Raw genomic sequence first — 24,276 nt, forward strand, 5'->3', positions numbered from 1 at the left:
AAAAAGCACTCTGTACAACATTTTTATTTCCATTTATTGAAATTAACTGTAAAACCACACTACCACTTAACAAAATGTTAGGCAATATAATCAGTAGCAAAATATTGCTTTACTATTTAAATCCGAATTTTACACTCTTAGACTGTATCAAGCTTAGGTGACAATATAAATTAAACCTTAAAGCACACTTATAAAAAAGACTTGTATTACAAACTAGAAAAACTCAATAATTATAAAATCTTACATACTTTAACAGCGACATCATTCTAACTTCGAAGTAATTTTTTAATTAAAAGTATAAATACTTCGTCGTATTAGCAAAACAACTACAGCAGGTAATTTTTTTTCTGTGTTATAGAATTTGTTAAACGATACAAAACGCTCAAAATATTTTATCCTTATCCTAGGTGCATTAATAACCTTACGATTATCGAGTCGCACACCACGGATATCTTTTAATGTCTTGCCTCTAGCAATCCCCTTTAGAGAAATCTGACAGGTATCCTGAACTATCGGCTTTCTCTGAAACAGCAGTAGTGTCTGGTATCGGGCGTTTTACAAAAAAACTTTGTTTTTTAAAATTTTCCATCAAGATGCTGCTGACTGCCTTCTTAAGAAGTTTCTTTGGATCGGCAGGAATTTGGTAACCTGCAACGATCAGGCATGTGGTTAAAACGGATTAGTGACGCGCATTAACTCGAAAGAATATTCATAAATTTAAACATAGTTTGATACCCAGCTTACATATTACGTGATACAGATTTTCAAACTGTGGTTACGCCACAAAAAGTTATCATAACAACAAACAATGGAAAATTTAATAGAATATACGTAAATTTGAGAAAAACATAATTTATAAATATTAACACTATGAAACCTGTGATGATCTTCATGATCATGGAAGTCTGGTAGATCGCGTCGCTGTCAGCAACGCCGGCGATTCCCTGCAGGCACCTCTTCAGCTCGTCCAAACCGAGCTTGTCCGCGCTGGGAAAATCCAGCAAACCGACGAGCTCGTTTGTGACGTCAGAACGAAGCCGGCTTTCCAGGTCGTCCTTTTTGCTTTCGTCGATGCGCGGGTCGGGCCGGTGCGCTCCGTTGTTGCTGAGCAAGTTGTAGCACTCCGCGCCGTGTGCGTCGTGCGCTCCCGCGATCGTCTCTACGATCTTGTCGAACATCTCGTACTTTCTCGCCGTCAAAGTTCTCTCAGTGAGCTCCGGTTCATGACGCTCCATGTTTTCCAAGAGCGGCTGAAAAATACATACAATTTTTGGCAAATATCATTAAAAAACTATCAAGAGTTTTGTTATGTTTTACACTAACCTCAAAAACTGATTTGAAAGCGTTCTGGTAATATTCTTGAGTGAGTATCATGTAAACTCGATCGAGAATTTCATGACATTGCCCGTCGAGGTATTGATTGTAATAGTCACATTTAGAGTCATTGCGAAATACTTCTTGCCAGAAATCAGCTTGTCTTGGTAGATCAGGAAAATGTCGCACATATTGCTCACTATAATATAAATTGAGGAGTAATCATAAGTAGGAAATAAGATCTTATATAATCTTTGTTTTATTTTTTAAATATGAAATTTATAAAGTTAAAATCAAAGTCAAGTATATGATAAAAAATAACTAATAAAAACAAAAAATTATTTGTTTATCATTAAAAGCTTATTAAATTTATGTCCAGCCTTTCATCCTTAAAAAACTACAAAAAAAAGAAAGTTTTATTTAAAATTTAAAGTTTTTCAAACCAAAATTTTGAATATTAATTAGTATACGTAAAATAGTAGTACAATAAAATATACTGCATTTATTAACTCTATTTTAATTATAAATAAAACAACTTACTTGTCTGCAACTTTTTGTGAACCGGTTTTTCTTCGCTGCTTTTTCACCCTTGAGCGTGGTGCATGCTTGTTCGCCTTCTTTTTGTCTTGTTCAGTTTTCTTTGAACCGCCCCTACCTCCCTGGAAGCTACTTGAAAATGCGTGAGCGCATTGCGTTGAGCAAAACCTCTTTTTTCCGATAAACTCTTTTCTAAGTTTCGTCACTCCACATTTATGCCATTCGCACGTCGCAAAGACGTCTTCTTGCTGTGGTTTATGTTTTATTTTCGTCTTAAAAATGTAGTATGGTTTGCATTAGAATGCAAAAATATAAAAGTATTTAACTGTATGTAATTATTTACAGAAAACTGTCTTCTTTAATCGTTAAATATAAAAGAATTTTACTGTATGTAATTATTTACAGAAAATCGTTAAAAATAAAAGTAAATAGTTAAAATTAAGTTTTTATAAGTCTAACAATAAATTGTCTTAAACTACATAGCACTGTATAGCAGCCAGATAAATAAATATTAAGTGCGAGAAAATGTAAAAAAAAAGTAGAGTAATTGAACAGTAGATTATTTTATCATTTTTAACTTTTATTTCAAACATGTGGGTTTAAATTTATACTAGTCATAGTTTCAGCTAACTCTTTGTTATAAATTACTTAAACCAAAATATTTTTCTTCATGAAAAATGTATTAAAGTGAAAATGGTTTTAATAAAATGCACATAAGTGATGTTATTACACATTAACAAACAAATTATGTTGATAAACGTTTTACGTGACAGAAAAAAAAACGGCGTAAAACCAAAGGTCATCAATGCATCAGTTGAATTATCAACTAGTAAAAAAGCAAGTTTACTGTGGCAAGTGTATCAGCTGATGCAGGTCAAATCTTTGGTGATGGAAAGACTTTTAAGATGCTGGCTTTGGTGAGAAAAGTTTACGTTTTGTACAAACCAAAACTTTTGCGACTAATAAAATTCTATGTAAAATTTTAGAAATCGATATCAGTTATACTATTTAGGTTAATGTCTCAGAAACTAGAGTTTTTCTCTTGTATAGAAAAATATTTGACCTTCTATTTATCTTTAGAGATTTTTCACAGATGCATTCTAAACTTGTTGCAAATTAAAATGAAAAATGTAAAATCAAACTCGTATGATGTAAAATGTAATTGCCCATCAATGAGCAAAGTTCCAGATAAATCAAGCAAGCGTTCATTTAGGCTGCAAGTGAAAAAATGTAAGTAAGATGCGTGATAAAATTATTCCCCGATGAAATGATGTAAGGCTAGGAAGTTGCAACATCTGTATGTTGGCACAAACTTCAGAACCGGGGAAGCGGCCACCAGCGTAAATTGGACGAGAGTGGAACGGCTGTGGATGTGCTCATCAACATGATCAGTGTTGTGAAATGATAAAGACTGGCGCGGAGAAACGGAAGGTTTACTACTCAATCTCAACAAGTATTGAAACGAAAGCGGTTGGAAGAGATATCTACCAAAGGAGGACAATGTACATCAATATTTTTCTTCGCAAACATTAAATACAACAGCAACTTCATATTGATTATTTTTAAGTGAAGAAATTTCAAACAAAGTATCAAGCGAACTAAATAGAATACAATTTTAAAAGTTACCTCTTTAAGAGTTGAAGCTTTAGCTTTTTTCTTTTTGGTAGTTGATTGTGCGTTACTGGTATCTTTTCCTGTTACTTTTCTTTTACTAGTCTAAACATTAAATCAACTTAAATTTTTAAGTTATTTTCATTTAAATTTGCTATAAGAAGTATACATTTTAATTTATTTTTATCTTAGTCCACAAATACTTTTGTTACTCTTTTTTTTTATCAATCGGACTTTGAAATCATTCTGCTAGATACATAGTTTAACTTTAAGATAAACTGCAAATATTTACCATTTTTTAGTAGCTTCGTTTAGTTTCCTAAAGTTTTTAAATGAGTTGTAAAGAAATTAAAACATGATCACTTAAATTTCACACTAAAAAGGTTTAAGGAGACAACAAATTTCAATTATATTAATAGGAATAGCATTTTTAACATGTTCTACAAGTTCAAAACATAAGTTATAAAATTAAGATTATTAAATTAGTCAGGCAAACAAACCCAAGGTACATTAACCAAGGTACATTAACCATAATTTACTTACATACATGAACAACTTAAGATTTTTAAAGTCGGAAAAAAAAATATCGGCAAAGTTCATCATGTCATAGACTGATATTCTTGTGCCTTAAGACTAGCTTAAATGAGGAACTTAGTCATCAAAATTGTAAACCTTGTTAGGAGAGGACTTTTCATCTAGTTTTCGTTCATTATAGGATGATACTGCACTATTATGAAGTGAAGATGCATCAGAAACCTTTTGATCGTTAGCTGGTGATTCTGAGTTCTCCTTATCACATTCATCAGGTTTCGTTTGCAAATGAACAGTCTATAAATAGGAAAACTAACATAATTTGGCGAAAATCAACATCAAAAATGAGTTTTTACCTTTTTCAAACTTCCAATTAAAACAAAAAAGTCATGTTAAGAAAAATAGGTTGTAAAACTGAGTAACGTATTTCGTTTTTAAATTGGTACCTAGAAAATACTGCATGACAAACAAACTTTAGAATCTTCTGCGGTTACAACATCATGGCTTTCCATACTCGCAGAAGCCTGTGCTTTAGATGCATTTTGATCACAAGCTGCTGATGCTGCACTGTTATCACACTCATCAGATTTTGTTTGCTCAAGTATGGTCTGTAATAATGAGCGTTAAAATTTACACTTACTTATAATAACAATATTACTTGACAAACAAAATGACAAACCTTAACAGGAGTGGATTCTCTTGGTGTGTTTTGTTCGTTACTAGACGATACTGCAACGTTATCACATTCATCAGCAGTGATGTGAGAAGTCTATAAAGAATAGTATTAATTTATCTTGATGGAATTAGTAAGAACACATTGAAAAATTGAACTAATGAAAATTTTAATTTTATTTTGATAAGTATCTTTCAATTTTATTATAGTTCTGTATTTAAATTTTTATAAACTACACAAGATAGTAAAACAAACTTACTTTACAATCATCAACGGTTAGATTGTCCTCGTTGTTCATTTTAAAGTTATTACTCATAATTATAAGACCTATGTTTAAAATATTTTGAATATAAAATTTCTAAAATAAATTTCACTTGTTAACTTATTAAAAGATTTTAGTTTCTACGAAATATGTTTTTCAAAGTAGTCTAAAATTTTATAACATTACAACTGTAAGAAGTTTTTGTATGTATAAGTAGTTTTCCTAAACAAATGTTTCTAAAAATGTCAAGAAATTGCTGTGCATATACTTAATTGTTTTCCAAGTATACATGTAAAAAATAAAGACTTTTAAACCAGTTCTAAAAAGAAGACACAACAGAAAAATGACTTTTTATTTCAAACAAATAGTAAAAGTTTTTTTTATAAAATTAAACAAAAAAGTATTTTGTTTTAAACTTATAGACTTTAAAGTTTAAAATATTAAAAAAAATACTAAAACAATTACAAAAGCTTCTTATTATATACTTTTTTAGTTTTTCATTATATATATTTAGAATAATATAAGCATAAACAGACAAAATTCATGCTTTTTAAACTTATTTTGTAATACTCACGCATTATTCTATTAAAAACAATATTCTATTAAAATAAGCTTAATTTTTTAACCCATGAAAGTGGTTCGAGACCAATTATAAAATTGACGTCAAATATTTAAAAAAATCTAGTTCTAGTCAGATCTAAATCAGGGTTTCCCAAAGTCTAGTCCATGAGCAGTGTAGGAGCCACAGGAGGTCATAACTTGAAACTTACACTAGATATTCTGAAGTTGGTGATTAAGAGCAAAATATAAAAGCCTTAGGTGTTTTTTATGGTAATTTTATGAGAAATTGTGTTGGAAGGGGTCATAGCTTTTTTTATTTTGTAGAGGTGGTCATTTGAAAAAAAAGTTTGAAAAACTCTAGTTTACTTTTTATTTGATTTTTTTTTAGATTTAAATCGGGTAACATCAAGCCGTATTATGTATTAAGCAAATTAAAAAAATACAAATTTTAATTCTTAATTTTTAACTTATTAGATAAATAATTAAAATTTTGTAGTATAAGAAGAAAATTAATAATAAGGTAGAAGATAATTTATAATAATTTTAATACAAAAAAATATTTGTAAAAAAAATTTAGTTAAATAAAAAACTGCATGCAAAAAAAAAAAAACATTAAACGTTTTAATGCACAATCGTAAAATAAAACAAATAAAATTTCTTATATGTAAAAAAATTACTCTTAAACACTAAATAAATTAATTAGTTTGTTAAAGTGAACAAAACTATGTAAAACCTTTCAAATTAAAAATGCTAAATTGGTATTTGAAAAAATCATAGTACATCAATACAATAAGTATACATTAAGAGGTTATTAAAGTAGTTAACGACTGTTAAGTATAAATTATTGTCTACGAAAATTTACATGAGTGCAACTATACAATTACAGAAAAAAATTAATAGACCACACATTTCAAAAGGTAATATTCAATGAAAAAAATTTTAAAATGTGGGTGTAAGTCTAATAAAATTGATAAGAATATTATAGTGAAATAGCATTGAAAATTTCACTATTAAAAAATGTTTTGAAAATATACTCTAATGTAAGATTTATTTTAGCCATATCTTAAATGGTATTTAAAATTTGTAAAAGGGGCCATTATCTGTATAAGTTTACATAAGCAATTTTATTTTTCAAAAAAAAAAACAGCAAAAAAAATCTCATATATATTAGTTTTTATAAGAATTTAAAATGTTTGTGCACCCCTAAGAACATAACTATTATCTACTTATATTATATAATTAATTTAGTATTAAACTGTATAATACTTGGGAGTTACCAAAAACTGCCAAAAAAACTAATTATTATTTAAAGAATGACTATTAAAGGTTGGCTTTAAAAGATAGATCAAGCTAGTCTGATTTGGATTGAGCTTATAAGGAATATCAATAATAGCTAAATTTGAAGAAAAACAAGCTTCAGTAAATCCAGGGTTGCCTCTCTTTTTTAGTAAAAAAACTGTCCTGTGTATTAAAGACTATTCTGAGCGAGCTTAAAATATCCTCAGTCATCTTGTGTTTTTTCAAATACTTGAAAAAAGATTTATCAAAAACTTTTCAAAATTAATTAGTCAGTTAACAAAATTAGTTATAGTAGAAAAAATATTGAAACAAAATTCATTAAAAACCTGGAAAAAATATGTTTTGAGTTTCATTAAAGTTAGGAAGATAGTTTATGTCTGCCTGAGTAAAAACAAATTCCTGAGTCATCCTAAGCTGTTCTGAGTCATCCTGAGATTTTCAAAAAGTTAAAATGTCCTATGTGTTTGGCAACCCTGTGTGTAAAGTGTAATATAAAGTATGTCGAGGAGCAGTATATTTATTAATCCAATTTAACCATATTATTTGTTTAGTTAATTTTATAAGTCTTTATTTTTAACTTCAGAATACTGCTTAATTTTACTGTTAAGTAAAGAGCTTATTTAAATAATAATTTAAGTGAAAATAAACTTTTTTATTTTTTACCAGGCTTCAGTGAGAAAAAATTCAAAAATTTTTAAGTATTAATAAAATCTATTATCCTTATCGTTAATATTTTAAAAGGTAAAAATTTATTTAATTGTAACCTTGTAATAAATAAAATAGGTTGTTTACACTTTTGTCATTACTTAAAACTATATACAAAGTATATTGTAAGGATCAAAAAATAAAAGAAAGTTTAGTAAGAAAGAAAAATGTGAACACTTATAACTAAAGTCAATATTTTGGTGTGAATTAAAACACTTTGATCATGAGCCTCACGCTGTTTACTTTGTAAAAAACTTTTGATCAGTTTATAATTTTTAACTATCTTAAGTTTAAATTGTACGAAAATAAGCTCAAGGCAACATGTGGAAAATAAATGCTACTTACTGACAAAAAAAGTTAGCTAAAGTTAGCCAGAAATAACAAAAAAGAGTGATAGTTTAGAAACCCTACTTCTTATTTACTGAGGTTACTAAAAATGATATTTTAAATGTTATTCAAATATAAATCAAAATTTAGCTTACTTACCTTCATAACACAAAGCTATATTTATTTATAAAAATTTTACATTTTTATTCTCAATATACTAAAGATTTACAATTTTATAACTTATAGGTGTAACCTAGAAAAACAAAACCCACTATATAAATTTTAGTAGTTGTATACACTTAAAATTAAAAACTGTTGTTACACTATTTATTTTTGAAAAACTAAGTTTAATGTTTGAGTATTAAAAATTTTTTAGTACTTACTATTTACATATTTATGGAAAGTTTACTTTAAGTTCAGTTTGATTTGCATAACTGCAGAGTCAACAAATCTTTTTAATGATTTTTTTTATTTACCCTTATTACTAACCTACCTTACCCAAGCAATTATAAAATTAATCAAACAATAAAGCTTTAATAAATAAAATTAAAAGTAACATGAAATTAGCAGACTGACCTTTCAGTACAACTAAATTTAATCAAATAGTTTTTGGTAAAACATGAAATATAATGATATAAAGACATACTTGATTATTAGAGGTACAATTTAAACGAGACTGCCTGGTTGGCATGATGATTCAAAAAGGAGTTGCATTTTTGATAATAAAAATAATTACTCTCTCTTTATAAGGTTAACATTTTTATACTTCACATTACCTAATAAAATTGAACTGTTGTAAATTCAAAAACTAGGTAGCTGAATTAAACTTTATTTCTGAGCAAAACTTGAAATTTACATTGTAATATCTGACCTAAGCACTAAAATTATTTCTAGAATTTACTCATGCAAAGTGCATTTTTAATTTCAACCCAGGGCCTAAAATCAAAGTTGTAAAAATGCTCTTGCAAAAACTTACGTCATTTTTAAAGACTTTCAAAAAAATAAAAAGACAACTGCATTTTATGTTCTTGATAGATTTTTAATACTTTTAGAGATATGACTTACTTAACATTTTTTTAAGAATTTTAATTGTCGGAATTGGAAATTTTATGTAACAAAATGTTTGTTACATATATTTTAGGTAGAAGCTTAAAAATTTTATTATTTTATAATTTTAAAAAAATTCCTGTCACATTTAAAATATAGTTTAAATTGAAACTAAAAGTTGTTGTTCAAAGAGTAGTAAAAATAAAACACTAGAAATAAAACTTTTGTGTAATAGTTAGTATTAAGTGTAAATGAATAGAAATAAATTTAGAGCAAATTATCAAAATTATAAAATATGGTCTCAGCTCAGTTATAATTCTTACTTATGACTTCATAAATAGATGCACTTTGGACATTTTAGTTTAATAGCTTTAAAACCAAATGAGTACTTAAATAGTACTAATTATGAATATATTTAAATTTTAGATTAAGTGTTAATTTCTAATTAATCTGAATTGGCTTTTACAGATTTTTTATATTTTACCCGTGGTTGTTGTTTTATGTTAGAAACATAAATTAAACAAATGCTAAAGATACACTAGAAGTAACTAGAGTTTTGTCTACCTTAAATTTTTTAAATGACATTTTTTAAACAATCAAATTTTTTTATAAATAGTGCAATGTTTTATTACTCCTTGTTACAAATGATAACTATGCTCTATTTTTATTTTTAGTCACTAGCCATGGATTTTTTTTGCAGATACGTATACTGATAAGTATTAATTCACCATGTTTTGATTTTAATTTTTGTTTGTGCATATTAAAACTTTGTCAGCGCCTTTTTTGCTTGAAAATAAATTCACAATTTTAAAACAACGAAATTTAAATTGAATTTTAATTTTTTTTTGATGATGTTAAATGTTTGTTTTAGTAGTTTAAAAAAGGAAATTTTTAAGTTTATTGGTAATGTTGAACAAAAAGGATCCCTGAAAAAAAACTAAAAGTTTTCCATAATTGTAGAAAACAAGTACAAGAATAAAATTTGTATATATCAGTTAGTACTGTAATTAGCTAATAAATAGCAAGTATGATAATAATATAGACACTTTAAGTTTAAGAAAGTTGGCTAAACTATAAGTTATAATTTCGTTCAGGTTTTCACTTATGACTTATTACAAAACTTATTATTTACCATTTTTTTAAAACAGTGTTGCACATTATGTACTTTTTTTTAATTATTTCAATGCAAATTACTCATAATTCATAAGCACATAAATTCAGTTTGCATCTTTTAATTTTTATCACATCATTGCAACGAGTTTTAACCTGGCTTGAATGGTTTTTTTTGTAATTTTTATTTTCTATCCAAACTTTAAAACCAATTATTTTTAACCTAAGAAAAAAGTAACAACTAGTTTTGCATTTTTAAAAATTAATCGATTTCACATTTAGTTGAAGAATTTAGAACACCCGGTAAAGCATTTGGCTGTTATATTATCAATTTAAGTTCTAAAAATTTTTCATAATTGACCTTAACTTATAAAATAAAGGTTAAAATAAAAAAATAATACATATGTAAGCATAATTAGTACCTACCTACTTTTTGCAAGTTTTGAATATCTTTAACGATATAGCTGAAATAAGTTTTAAAATATGCTTGTTTTTAGTAAATCTAGTTTCTCATTTTATATTTTTTATTTTAGTTTATTTTTGATGTAATAATTTTATTAAAAAGGTTTACAACTGCATTTTACGTTTTAGTAATAAGAAAAAAAAAGTGACCATTAGTTTTGCATTTTTATAAGTTAATTGATTTAACATTTAATTGAAGATGGAATGCCAACAAAAACATATAGAAAAACAATAAAACTAAACTAAACTATAAAATAAAAGACTAGTTTGCTCTAATTATACATTATAAAAAAATTCACAAGGAAAAAATACCAGATCAGATTAAACATGCATACACTGTCCAGTTTTTAGAAAGTCCTATAAGAACTAATTTAGACTACACAGAACAATGGTGGATTAAAAAAATTAAGACAAAATTTAATTTAAACAGTGTCATTAAAGAATAGTTTTAAAAAAATTCTTAAAGTGTCATCAAAGTTTATTTTTCTTTATCAAGTACAGTACAACTGTATAAAGGTTTTTTTTCAATTGTATATTGTTCATAAGGTTAGTTTTTTATTAGTTACAGTAAACAAAAAACATTTTCTAAAGTTTTGTTTTCTCAGGATCTTAAGTTGAAAAAATTATATCAAACTTAACTGACTAAGCTCAATTATAAGTTTTCTATTAATTTAGAAGCAAAAGTACAAATTCTGTATTTTAGTAAAACAGTATATTTTAGTTTTATTTTAATTTTTTTACTAAAACTATCTAATTTACGGTATTTAAATTTCTCTTGTTGCTACTATATTTTTTGTTTTCTACAGAATTAATTTTTTTTTTCTCAATAAACAAAAGATCTATTCTAAGTGTGTGTATAAGACTGAAACTGATTTTTTGATGGTTCTAATCATTTTTTAAAGAGGCTACTCATATCCAATTTAATTTTTTTTACTCTCGTACAAAATTTTAACTCGTGCAATTTTGTGCCCTCGTGCAAATTTGGTTTTGTGCAATTTTGGCTTCGTCCAATTTTGTGCACTCGTGCAATTTAGACCTGTTCATAATTATTATAACTCCAACTAGTTCAAACATTTGAAAACTTAGGTGAAGTCAGGCTAGTTGTAATTTGTTTAAAAGACTCAAATTAGTTTGAAAATTGTTTTCAACTTATTTTAGTTGTTTTTTTTACATTCTAAGTGTGTTTTTTTATATTTGTTCTATCACTTTAGTAATTCTGTAATTAAACCTGACTTATACTAGATATGTTCAGTTTTCGTCTCTAAACTTTTAATCTTATTACAAACATAAGCTGACCTTGGTAGATTTACAAAATATAGGCCAGTTTATGGCCAGACTTGAATTTTGTAAAAAAAAAGTTGAATCCTGTCGTAAATCAATTTATTTGTTGAAATTAAAAATTAGTTGTTATAATTTCATACTTTTTCTAAACTATTAGTATATTAGTTGAAAACTTTGAATATGCCTATATGGTAACTTATGTTAAAAGATATTTATATCCATATGCATATTCAGTATAATCGAAACAACTTAAAGAATATAAAATTATTCGCTTGTTTGGATATTTTTTCTTGATCTCAGGCAAGATTTTAAAATTTTTTTTCTCAAAAACTAAGTTTTTATCATGTTATTTTATTTTTTGTACATGCTGGTATTTAGTTTTGTTTAATAGTACTTTTAAGTTGTAACTTAAATTTATTATTTACTTTAACTATTTATAATTTTAGATACCTCCCACGGTTCTATTGGATTTAGTTAAAGTAATTTCAAATTATATTTAAGTATAAATAACACTACTCAAGTAATCGAACTGGCAGATAATTATTAGTCTCTTTACTGATGTCGTGGTAGAGCAGTTGGAAAGTCGTTGTCATGTTTTAGTAAACACTAATTTTTATGTTTACAAAACCTATCTTAAAAACACTTAGAGAATAAAGTATCGTGCTAAAAGAGTTGTAGAAATATACTATAGTACAACCATGTGGTTAAAAATAAAAGTTAATGAAAGTTTTCTTTAAGAACGTTCGTTTTAATAAGGAACTAGGTGCATCTGAACTTGAAAATTAACGTTGAACATTTGAAAGTATAACTGTACCTATTAGTTTAAATACAGTGCATACTAACTAATCATTTTACTAATACACTCATTTGAAAAGGCGATACATTTCAGTCTACAATCTCGTATTACAAATAGGCCTTCATAATTAAAGAATTCATTCTGTCCTCACATTTTAAGTTTTACAAAAATATATTGCAGATCATTGAAATAAATAAAAGCAAGTATAAAACTAAAATTAAATTTTACATATCATAACTTTAATATTCTTTAAATAAAAGTTGAGATTGAAAGCACAACAGTAATTTTTGATATGTCTTAAGTTTTTGATAAAACATGTTTCAAGGAATTAATCTAAGGTATTTTTTTATGCTAAATCACAGATCCTAATCAAAACATGCCCAATCCAGCATTAGTTGTTAATTTTTTAAAATCTGTAAAAACAAAATAAAAACTTCCTATAAACAATATATTACTGTATTAAAACTAGTTTAACCGAACTACACCTAATACGATTTTACTAAAGTTAGTTGAATTAATAAATTACTTATTAAATTCTTTCAAGATATTTTAAAGCAGACCCAGTTTCGGTCAAAGACCTCTTCAGTGCTTATTTGAAAAAAAAACTTATTCAAATAGAACCATAAAAAAAAAGTACAATATAAAGTAAACTCTATAATGTCCCTTATTTATAGGACTGAGTAGAGCTACTTAGACTGAGTACGTTTTTTTCTTTATTTTTAATAAATTGATCATTAGTTTTATTTTATGGTTTTTTTTTCAACAAATAATTTTGATTTTGTATAATATACGTTTATGTATAATTAGTTATATATAATAATTCTTAAAAACAAAATGACATTTTAAAAAAGTAAATGTATATAAAATTGAGCATATATATTTTTTATTTATAAAAACTTTTTTTTCAGAACACTAACAGAAAAAAACACATTTATTAAAAATTACTTCAGTATCTTAGTACAATTAATATGGAAAAAATAGTACCAAAAGAAAATTTAAGAAATACAACTTTCTTGAAACTTTGCCAAAAAGACGATTCGAAGAGGATTAAGAAAAATGATCTGAAAGTTTACAACCAAATTGCATATTCTCGTAAGTGTTTGTTAAATTTTTATTAAGAATTGGCCAACATTAAAACTGAAAAATTTATATCAGCAACTAATAGCCAGTATTCTATATTTCATTTTAAAAATTGATTGAAAAATTTAAATCTAATTTTTTTGAATTTTTGGTGTATACCGACTTTTTATTACTTCAATTGGTTTATTTACTGCAAAAAGAAGTATTTTTAAAGTTTGTTTAAGTTTGAAAATTCAGCTTTAAAAATAATCCAAATATTTTTTTTAGCTAAAATTTTTAAAAGAAAAGACCAAAATTATTGTAGCTTTGAAGTTAAACAAAATAAAGTTCAATAAAGACGTGGAAACTTTAATGAGCAATTACATTAAGACCAAAATAACTCCTGAAAATGCTGTTACGTACTATCAGTTGTCAACTCTTTATAATATAAAATGTCTTTTAAAAGAAACAAAGGCTTACATCCATTGTTGGTTTACAACAATTGCTGAAACTAACGGTTTTTTAGAATTAAACCTTGACTTAATCAAGAAAGTTATACTAAGTTCTGATCTTTACGTCACTTCGGAAATTAAGGTCTTAAATGCCGCAGATGCTTGGATAAACTACAACTTCATTGATAGGAAGAAACATGCAAAAGATCTTTTAATGACAGTTCGGCTTAATTTATTATCTGAAAATGCTTTAAAATTAATCTTACAACTAGATTCGTCGTTTAAAACATCGACAGAATGTCAAACTATGTTAAATGAAGCCTTGAAACAGAATAAATCATACGCCAAAAACAACACATTAACGAATGTAAAGAGTTGCACTAGATATTATAGCCACGATACCTTTGATGTTTTAAATGCTGGTTATGATCATAAAATAAACTCAAGATTTTTGAACAAATTCGATGGAAGAAATCTAATAAAACATAGAAACGTTCCCTCACTAACAAAAAGTCGTAGATTTCTAAATGCTATACCGATAGTTTACTTTAAATGTCATGTTTACTTATTAGACTGTCTGCATGATAAAGGTATAAATTTAAAAAGGATTGAAAAATACTCAATTTCTACTGACTCTCTACAAGTTGTAGGAGATATTCTTGTTGATCATGCATTTTATTGTGTTTGTGGTTTTACTGATAAACTTTATTAAAATGGCGAATACTTACAAAATAAAAGAACAGCAAGTTGTAAATATTTTAATACAAATGACTACACATGGGGTAATGTAGAAAGCATCAATGAATTAAGATCAAGTGCAGCTTGCACAATATTTGAAGAAAGAATAGTTGTTGCCGGTGGATTGGGTAATAATTGTACATTGAATAGCTGATGAAGCATATGACCACATAGCTGATGAATGGACATTCATGCCAAGTAATGTAGAACCAGCGTCTCATCATTCTTTAGTATCTATAAAGAACAAACTATTTTCAATAGGAGGATATAATTTTGAAGTTTATGATTCAACTTTTAAAAGTTTTGTTTCTATCGAATCTGACTTTTGGCATATTGAACAAGCCATCTCACACTAGGAAATAAGATTGTTTTATTTTCTTCTGTAAGCTCAGTAGTTTCGTGATACGGTATTGATAAAGAAGAATGGTACAATGGTTCTTGCTATTTAATAAAAAACAGAACGAATTATTTCACAAAAATTCCGAAGTTGAGTTTATAGAGACAGATTTTAAGTGACTCAAAACATTACATATTTAGCAAAGACAACGCATTATAAAGTCATGTTAAGTGCAGAGTTTTTTTAATTACCATAAATTTATTATCTCTTAAAAATAAAATTTTTACTTATTTTTAGTAATTTTTAAAGGATCCTCACTTTTTTAGAAACTCCGAGTCTTCAAATTTACAATATACGGTATTTACAAAAAACTACTTAGCTAATGTTTTTTGATTCTTTACCAAACGTTTTTATTACTTCTACAGTTTGTATTTTACATAGCTTAACTATTTGTAAAAAGTTTATAGATTTAGTCATTATTAAAGTTTTACAGAAAAGTTTTAGTAGGAAGTTTTAGCTTTTTGTCCTTTTTCTATTATGAAACGTTGTATAATATAACTAATTTACAATTCTAATAGTTTTTTTCTCAAATTTATATATGAAATATTTGAACTAAAATATAATGGTTTCAGTAAAAACATTTTTTAACAACTTTAAATGTTTATTTAGTTTCATATCACTATGTAAAGACTTTTTCTCCTATTTTGTAATAAATTGTAATTAAGATAATTTAAAAGTGTTTCTTAAGTTAAACTTGTCTCTGTTTTTAGATATAATTTATTTAAAATTAAAAACTTTTAAACCATATAATTGTAAGGTTTAGTGATAATTTATTTCATCTAATAATGTTCTAATAACTTGCTTATACTATAGTACTTTAATTAAAAAGATTTATCATATAAGGCCTGCTTTGTTATTGTTTTAAGAAGTTTGAAACTAGAATTAAAAGGTTTTTAACGTACGAACACGTTTTGCTTATTATTTCACGCGAGCTAAATTCAATTATTCTTTTTTTTAAGGATCACTATAGTTAATACCGTCCTTAATATAAATTAACTGTCAAAATTTTAACATAACTATGCTCATTAAATATTTAAGACTTTTAAGTAACTTTTAGGAGTTGTAAGAATTACAAAAACTTTTATTATCCCTAAAGCAATTAGTAAAAGTAATAATACAATTAATTAAGGGTAAATTTATGACCCCTGAAATAGATAAATATACACAGTAGGATTAAACTAATTTCTAAAAGAAAAAGTATTTAAAATAATTTAATTGATAAACACCGGTCTAGAGAACAAACAAACTCGTTTGTAGATAGTTTTCAATTTGAAACAAAACTAGTAAATAAAAGGAAAAAGAAAAAAAGAAAAAATTAAATACTTAGAAAAAAGTTGATTTAAATTATATAAGTTTATAATTAAATTAAGAAGTTAAAGTAAAAAACCTTTGGTTCCAAATATAAGTGACTATTGAAATTACATTTAAATTTATTTTAGCTATAACTCAAAAAGTATTTTAAGGTTTGCAAGTACTGAAAAATGACTTGTAGATAGTTAAAAGACCTAAACACCTTTTTATTTTTATTATTAATGTATATATCTTTTTCAATTGTGGCCCTAAAAATTTCTTTTAACGAATTTATATTGTCGGAATTTAAATTGTTCGAATTCGGATAGCCGTGCACCCAGCTTGCCTAGGTCTAGAAATCAAAAAATTATTATTATTTTTACTTCATTAAGATTAGATGAATGAACTTTCAGCAGCCACGTTTGTAAAAAACACTTTTTCGATCAGTAATATTTAAAACAAAGTAGAGTTGTGCTTCAAACTATTAACTTTTTGATACAGTTGGAACATAGATAAGGTATGCTTGTTAAAAGGTAACTATGAGCTAAAAACAGTACATCGATACGGTTAAAGTAAGCTAAAGTACCGATTTGTTCTCAAAAATGTCATCAGTTTTATCACGAAAAGACAATAAACGATAATAGCCTCTAAATATAGTAAGTAAAGTAATTTTAATACAATATATATTGTGTTACAAATATTGATGATATTAGATAATAATGGCTCTTAAGTGTCTATTTTTTTTAATTTAAGTCACACACTTTTGCCCTTAGTTAAAGTTACGTAGATAAACTTGACATATAACTCAAAATTATATCAAAAATTTACCTAGCTTCTTATAACCATTGGTGAACACTGTTTTTACACCACGTAAACTCTGATTTTTTTACCTTAATAAAAGTATGCTGAAGACATTCTCACAACAAGCTTTTCACTAGCTTAGCAATACAAACTCGCTTGTTCTGTTGTTGAATTGCAGTTTGGTGGTATTTAAAACTCACATAAATGTTAAATTAACAAGTTAGTAAACAAAAATTAATCAACTTAAATATATGCAGATAACTGAACTGTTCATATACTATATATATTTTTTGTAATTGTTAAGTTATATGTATAACAACATATGTATAAAGCATAAAAATAGAGGTATAAGAAATAAAATAAAACTTTTTTATAAAGGTTATTAAAAAAAAAGCAACTGTTCGTAAAAATAATTGGTCAAAGTGTGTAATATTTTTTTTTTCGCCTTACCTATGTGTTTTTAGTTTAAGTAGCACAGGTTTCGATGCCTGGTTCCATTGTAAGACAATAAACCTACAAAAATAATTTTGATTTTTTAAATTAAAAAGCTGGCATCAATAGTTTTTAAAATTTTGAAAAAACTATGTTTCTCGTTTAGAACTACATTTGTGAAAAAAAAAAATAAAATAGAAAGAATAAATTTAATCATTTTTGTTAAACATTAACACTAGTAAAAAATTTTTGCAAAAGAAGGCCAAGGTATAATGCTATTTTATCAATTTCAACCCTGAAAAACACATGATTAATAAATGTGCTGTTCTTAACGAAACTCACCTAAACATTAATATTAGGGATGGACAACTAAAAGCTTTCAACGAACTTTTCAACTTAAAGAAAACCTGTGCGAAACTAATAAAAGCAAGCTTTTTTTATTTTGAATTTTTTTTCATTTTGCTCCTTGTTTGACTTTCTAGTAGTGCCTACTGAATTATTATTTAGTTTCACTTTTTCTTATCATAGTTTTCTAATGTTTATGGTACAACTTATTTTAATAAGTATAATAATTTATAAAATTGCAAAAGATGTTGTAAATTAGGTTTACTAAATACAAAATTTTCCTGATGCTTTTTTTAAGCATTGCCATAAGTAGTGTTTAGTTACTAACAAAAATTGTTCTTGGATACAATAACTATTATTTATAACATAAATCTTATACTTAAGTGGTTTTAATCTCTAATATCCTCCAGCAATAAACAGTTTATTCTTAATAACAACTGATTTATGTCGTTTTCTACCCTCAATCATGTCGTACATATACTTCCATGAATCATCAACATGATCAAATGCCTCAACAATGTTCAAATTTCCGACACTGTATCTACAAGAAACAACAATTTTTAATTAACCACAACACGTGATGCATTTTGACTTGCTACCTTCTTTTCACCAACTTCTTACCATATTTTATTTATTGTGTCCAAGAATTATTGTAATGCAAGATGAAACTTGTCTTGATGTGTTCATTTTAGATATTTCTTTTAAATTTAACTTGTTGTATTATACTAAACACAAGTAATAATTCTTTTCTAAATTTTTGAGAATAAACTCTTCTATACAATTAAGTATTATCAATGAACGAACATATACAATAATTTATACGCCGATCATACATTTTAGCTATAACATTGCAAGTGTTAGTAGCAGGTGGATTTTTTTAACAAACATTATTGATATGTAGCTCCAATTGATACTGATTTACTCCGGGCTACTTGAGTCTCTAGCTTTATGTGAAATCGCCTCGGCAGTTTTGACAGGAGTCAGATTAGCAGTAGCTTCGGGGCCATTTTTATCTTTAGTTGCTACCTCGGTCTGCGACCCAGTGCAAGAGTGTGTAAGAGCTAATACCCTATTTATTTTACTTATAATTTAAGTTTAAATATAGGCTAACAAGTATCTTCATGCTTTTTTATACAATACAATCAAAGTCACAATAAGAAAATTTATTACTTGAGAAGGCTTTTTGAAGTTCACAATTCTAGTTGGGCTGTAACAAATGGTTGCTCGTACAGTTTACTGGTTAAGAAAATAGGGACTTATACTTCCTTGTTGACACTGGATGTAGAGCGCGCGAGATAAAAAGATATATTATTTAAATAAAGAAAATGAAAGATGAATGTAATAAGTTTCTGCCACCGAATGCGTGGGCTTATTGGTCGAGTTCAATAAGCAAATTAATCCAAACTTGAAGTTTTTGCTGCTTGTCTGCTGCAGTATGCGTAGGCTTATGAGTATGGCACGTTCAAAACTTAAATCAAGTTGTACGCCCCGTCGACGTTGCTTTAGTAGGTGTACAAAATGTTTATAGAACAAGAGATAAAAACTAAGAAGTTATAAAGTTAAGTACAAAGTAAATGTTTCAGACAAACAAACAAATACTTGAATAAGAATGTTTCACCAGAGATCAACTAGCTTTTCAAAGATGGCTACTTACACTCAGAGCGCCAAGAGAAGGTTTTTTGGGAGTTCAGCTAGCTTTTCAAGATGGCGGCTTACGCTTCGGACTGGAAACTGGCGTAGTGATGTTTATTGTTAACGTCGAAATCCAAACTATCTGCTTTCTCGTTCGCTTGTCTGTTTTTATACGTCTTTCTTACATAACATCACCTGGTCAAGACATTATTGCATTAAATTAAAGCATGAAACCCGGCGTGATCGGTAGTTAAATCTATATGGCAAAAATACGTCAACTAGCGGTTGTTATTATTTGTTCGAAACAATGTTTTTTTTTAAATCAAAGTAGTGTTTTTATCATTTTAAGAAATATAAATAAAGGAAAAGGATTTCAAAATAAAATTTTTTATCAACTCGATTTTTGGACTATCGAAGCGAAAATAATAAAATTTTCATGTCGATGTTCAAAAATACCACCAAACGCATGAGTTTAACTTCTATTACAAACAATTTTTAAATAGTTTATTCTTTCTTTTTTGTTCGATAAAATAATAAAGCATGTAAACCAGTTTCATTACACCCCTCAAAAGCCTGCCTTTACTTGTATTTGCACTTCCAGTTAAAATAAAGCAAAATTTTTGTTGTCTACAGTACCTATTTGTATTTTAAATATTGTTATAGCTTCCAGTAGTTCTGTTCTTCAATGATAAATTTGTTTACAACATCAAAGTCATTAAAAATCAAATTTTTGACTCAAATGTTTTCAAACGCAAGAGCATTACTAATGAAAGCTTAACTCTTTACAAAAGATATTTCGCATTTTTGCTTTGTTCATAACTTTTATGATTGAACCAGGTATTCGTTACATTAAATACTTGCAACTCTGAATCGATTAGTAACTCAGAACTGTTTAATGTTGCAGCTACTAATGAAAAGTCTAAGATAAGAAAGTCTTTTGAATCAGTAACAGTTATAAACAAACGCTCAATATAGTGTAAAGACGTTTTGGAAATTTCTTGGAGTCTTAAAAGTTGAGAGAAAGAAAAGCATGGGGTACAGTTAAGAAGAGTAACATTATCTTATACACATTCACTTGTTTGATTTGCTATGATCCAGTAAAGTTTTGCACTTTTTTTGATAAAAAACACTAACTTTTATAATAACACTTAAAATATAAAGACTTTTTTGTTTCTTATCGCAATTTGTATACATATAGTTTATTGAACGACAAAAAATGCGCTCAAAATATTCGGTCCTTGGACCTTGTGCACAAAAAACTTTTTGGCTGTCGAGTCGCACACCAAGGACACTTTTAACGTCTTGTCCAAGACTTAAGCATGCAATATTCTAAATCTAATTTTGAAACAATCTAAGTTACAACACTTACTCTTATATATCTACAAAATACAAAGATACACATCCTACTACAACAACTTGAAGCTCATTTATAAAACTAATTAATCTAAAAATTAATTAACTTTAGTTATAATACTTTTTAGAACAAATAGAAAAACCTCCAACTAAAAATAGCTTGTTTAAGTTTATGTTAACTTAACAATGTCTACATACTTGGAGTATGCGATGTAAACTAAAGAAAAAATACTAGTCGAACAAAAATGGGTACTCACAAACAAAGTGCTATTTCTTATATTTTATCGGATCAAGTTGGCAACATAATCTTTTATTTTCTCTTAATAGTAGAGCGCAACTGCAAATGCTATTAGGATCTTATGTATTTATAAAACTAGATCATTTTATTAACAACAAAGTTTTTTACAACTTGTTAATATATTATAGCTTTAGGTTTAAGATAATTGAAATATAAATTAAGTTCTTCGTGTATTTCTAACGCTACACAAAGTGCTTTTTACTTGGTGTGATGTCAACATTAAATGCATTTTAAAACTATGATCTTGTGCATAGCACGGTTGCTAGAATTTCAAAAAAACATCTGCATTTTTTTCTAGACTATGAAATTTATTATGCAAAATCTTCTTACATTTCTAAATTGTTACTTATTAGGGATAACTTTATATTAGCGTTAACTTATTTTCAGTAAATTATTTTTTTTGGATAAAACTAACTAAAATTTATTACATATTTCTAAAACAAAATGTTATTAGCTTAGTTTTTTTTTCACAAGGTAAACGTCTTTTATGACCAATTAATATTAGTCTTTTCTAATTACAATTTTATTGCAACCCCTTTTGTGCGTTTAATTGTTTTTGAAGCCGGTAGAAGTTGTTTTAATATAATTAAATAGTTTTTGTACAAATAAAATTACAAGTAAGTTGGTTTAAAACATGGTAAATTTATATAAAAATAATAGGCTCTTTATAAGTTTTAATACAAACTTTAATTAAGCTAAATTGTAGTTAAATATAGATTAGTATCTTTAAAAAAACAATACGTAAATAAATATAAATTGCTTTTGGTATATTGTATTTACTAATTAATCAAAACAACGTGTCAAACCTAAATACATAGACAAATTATTTAAAAATATTAAATCAAAAACCTAAAAATTGTTTTAAAGATAATAGCTGAAGAAGAAATCTAAATTACAAATCTTAAAACTTTCTATTTTTGCGCTTATTACGATTAGCTTATAAACTTTCAAAGTATGTATTCATTTCAAATTTTCTTAATTGTTAGCTTTTTGAAAAATCAACAATCATTAATTTTAGATAAGTTTTTTAAGACAGCAAACTTTAAACTAAATCAAACAACAATAAGAGTCGTCAAAATCAATGCAAAAACATTTTAAACTTGTTTTAAATTTTTTCACAAACTTTTTTTATTATTATTTTGGTAGTGCAGAACAAGAAAACTGTTCCATAGTTTTTGTTGCTTCACACGATTTTCTTGACCATTTATTAATTTCAACGTCATAAATCAACACACATCCTTTTTTGTTGCTAAAAATGACAATTTTATTTCCAACTGAAACGACGTCAGAAATGTCAGCAATGTATTTATTCAATCCTATGGTATTTTTTATCGAAACAAATCGGTTACAGTGTGAATCGAAAACTTCAATACAGCTATCAAACATAAAACCACCGAGTAAAAACAGCTTATTCTTAATAGCAACTGATTTATGACAGTCTCTCCTCTCAATCATGTTTGGCATATACTTCCATGAATCGTCAATATGATCATATGTCTCAACAGTGTTCAAATTTCCATCGTTCATGTTGTATCCACCAGAAACGACAATTCTTCCTTCAAAAACAACACTTGAAGCATTTTGTCTCGTCACGTTCATTTCAGAAATTTCTTTCCATTTTTTGACAATTGTACAAAACTTTACACAAGGAAAATCACCACATACATCATCACCATAACAGTATATATTATTACCACCTAATACATAAACATCTTCAATAAATGAACATGCACAAAAGTTTATACGCCTATCACTCATTTCTCCTATTATATCCCAAGTGTTAGTAGAAGGTGAATATTTTTCAATAGGAATTACCGGGTTGTATTTGTTATCAAAACCACCGAATACGTAAATTTGACCTTTAATGCAAAAAATTTGCGAACCATATCTTCCGTAGTTTGTTGTTGGTAAACTGTTAGTTCTCGAAAAATCAGTACCATCGATAATAAAATCATCCCTGATAACTTGTCTACGTTTACCTCCAGCAATAATAAAGTTAAAATCCCATTGATTACAGTACCTGATTGTAGGTAAAACATTGGTACAGTTACAAGGATATTTGTTTTTGTACGTTATTACTTTATTTATAACTTCAGAACATTCATGATTCATGACTATCCATAAGTTTTTGTCTAAAATATTTTTCAATGCAGGAACAGTTAGTAATGAAAGCCTGACTCTTTGCAAGAGATATTTTGCATGTTTACTCCGTTCAATACTTTTATGGTTCAACCAAACATTCATAGCATTGAATACTTGCAGTTCTGAATCAATCAGTAACCCAGAACTACTTAATATTGCAGCTACTAATGCAAAATTTAACTCCAAAAATTTTTCTGAATCAGCAACAGTTGTAAACCAACGATCAATGACGCGTAAAGATGTTTTAAAAAGTTGTTGGAGTTTAAAAAGTTGAGATAAAGCAAAGCATGATATACAGTTTAGAGCAGTTACCTTTTCTTCAATCCATTTAATTGTTTGGTTTTCCATTTTTTTGTCCAACAAAACTTTGCTAACTTTCAATATTTTAGTTAAATTTTCATCAACAGTTTTTTTGTTTTCTGTGTAAATTTTGGCAATTAGTACTTTTTTTTTTCTTAAATATTTTTAATACCTTAACAATATTTTTTTTTTCTTTTTTACTTACTTTTTTGTTATTTACCAGTTTGCGATCCAGTTTAAAACAAATAAAAATGTTATATTTAACCATTAACCATTATATTATTAGTTTATTGATAAACTATTAAAAACATTACAGTTAAACTAAAACTCTTTTAACAATTTTGTTTTTTAATTTCATAAGCATAAATAAAGCTTTTAATTGATGAAATTTGCTGTAGGAGTTAAACCAACATATTTTAAGAAATAAATTAATGTAAGTATAATAAGAAAGTAGTCTACTTGAATGTTGTAAAAATAACTATAAATCTTTCTTGAACTAAAACCTAAATGTTTAAGAAAAC

General features: G+C 26.8%; 1 protein-coding gene across 1 annotated transcript; it reads right to left on the bottom strand.

The window, feature by feature from the left end:
- Window positions 1–18,426: 18,426 nt before the first annotated feature.
- Window positions 18,427–23,803, bottom strand: LOC145829090 (kelch-like protein 38). Its single transcript, XM_082936819.1, has 4 exons — window positions 22,476–23,803; window positions 19,747–19,824; window positions 18,953–19,099; window positions 18,427–18,571 (listed from the first exon to the last, which is right to left on the bottom strand). Exons 1-4 carry the CDS (start codon window positions 23,801–23,803, stop codon window positions 18,427–18,429), a joined length of 1,698 nt encoding a protein of 565 aa, XP_082792945.1.
- Between the last annotated feature and the right edge of the window lie 473 nt (window positions 23,804–24,276).

This window comes from Thalia democratica, chromosome 2 (assembly GCF_965202585.1).
Source record: "Thalia democratica chromosome 2, ktThaDemo2.hap1.1, whole genome shotgun sequence".
Taxonomy (NCBI): Eukaryota; Metazoa; Chordata; class Thaliacea; order Salpida; family Salpidae; genus Thalia; species Thalia democratica.

What these genes read in the sequence shown, in the direction of transcription:
- LOC145829090 (XM_082936819.1), bottom strand. Translation starts at nt 23,803, where the DNA reads ATGGAAAACCAAACAATTAAATGGATTGAAGAAAAGGTAACTGCTCTA. An exon ending in GCAACAAAAACTATGGAACA is followed by an intron (nt 19,825 to 22,475) that starts GTTTTCTTGTTC and finishes GTATAAAAACAG; the next exon opens with ACAAGCGAACGAGAAAGCAG. An exon ending in GCCAGTTTCCAGTCCGAAGC is followed by an intron (nt 19,100 to 19,746) that starts GTAAGCCGCCAT and finishes TAAAATAAATAG; the next exon opens with GGTATTAGCTCTTACACACT.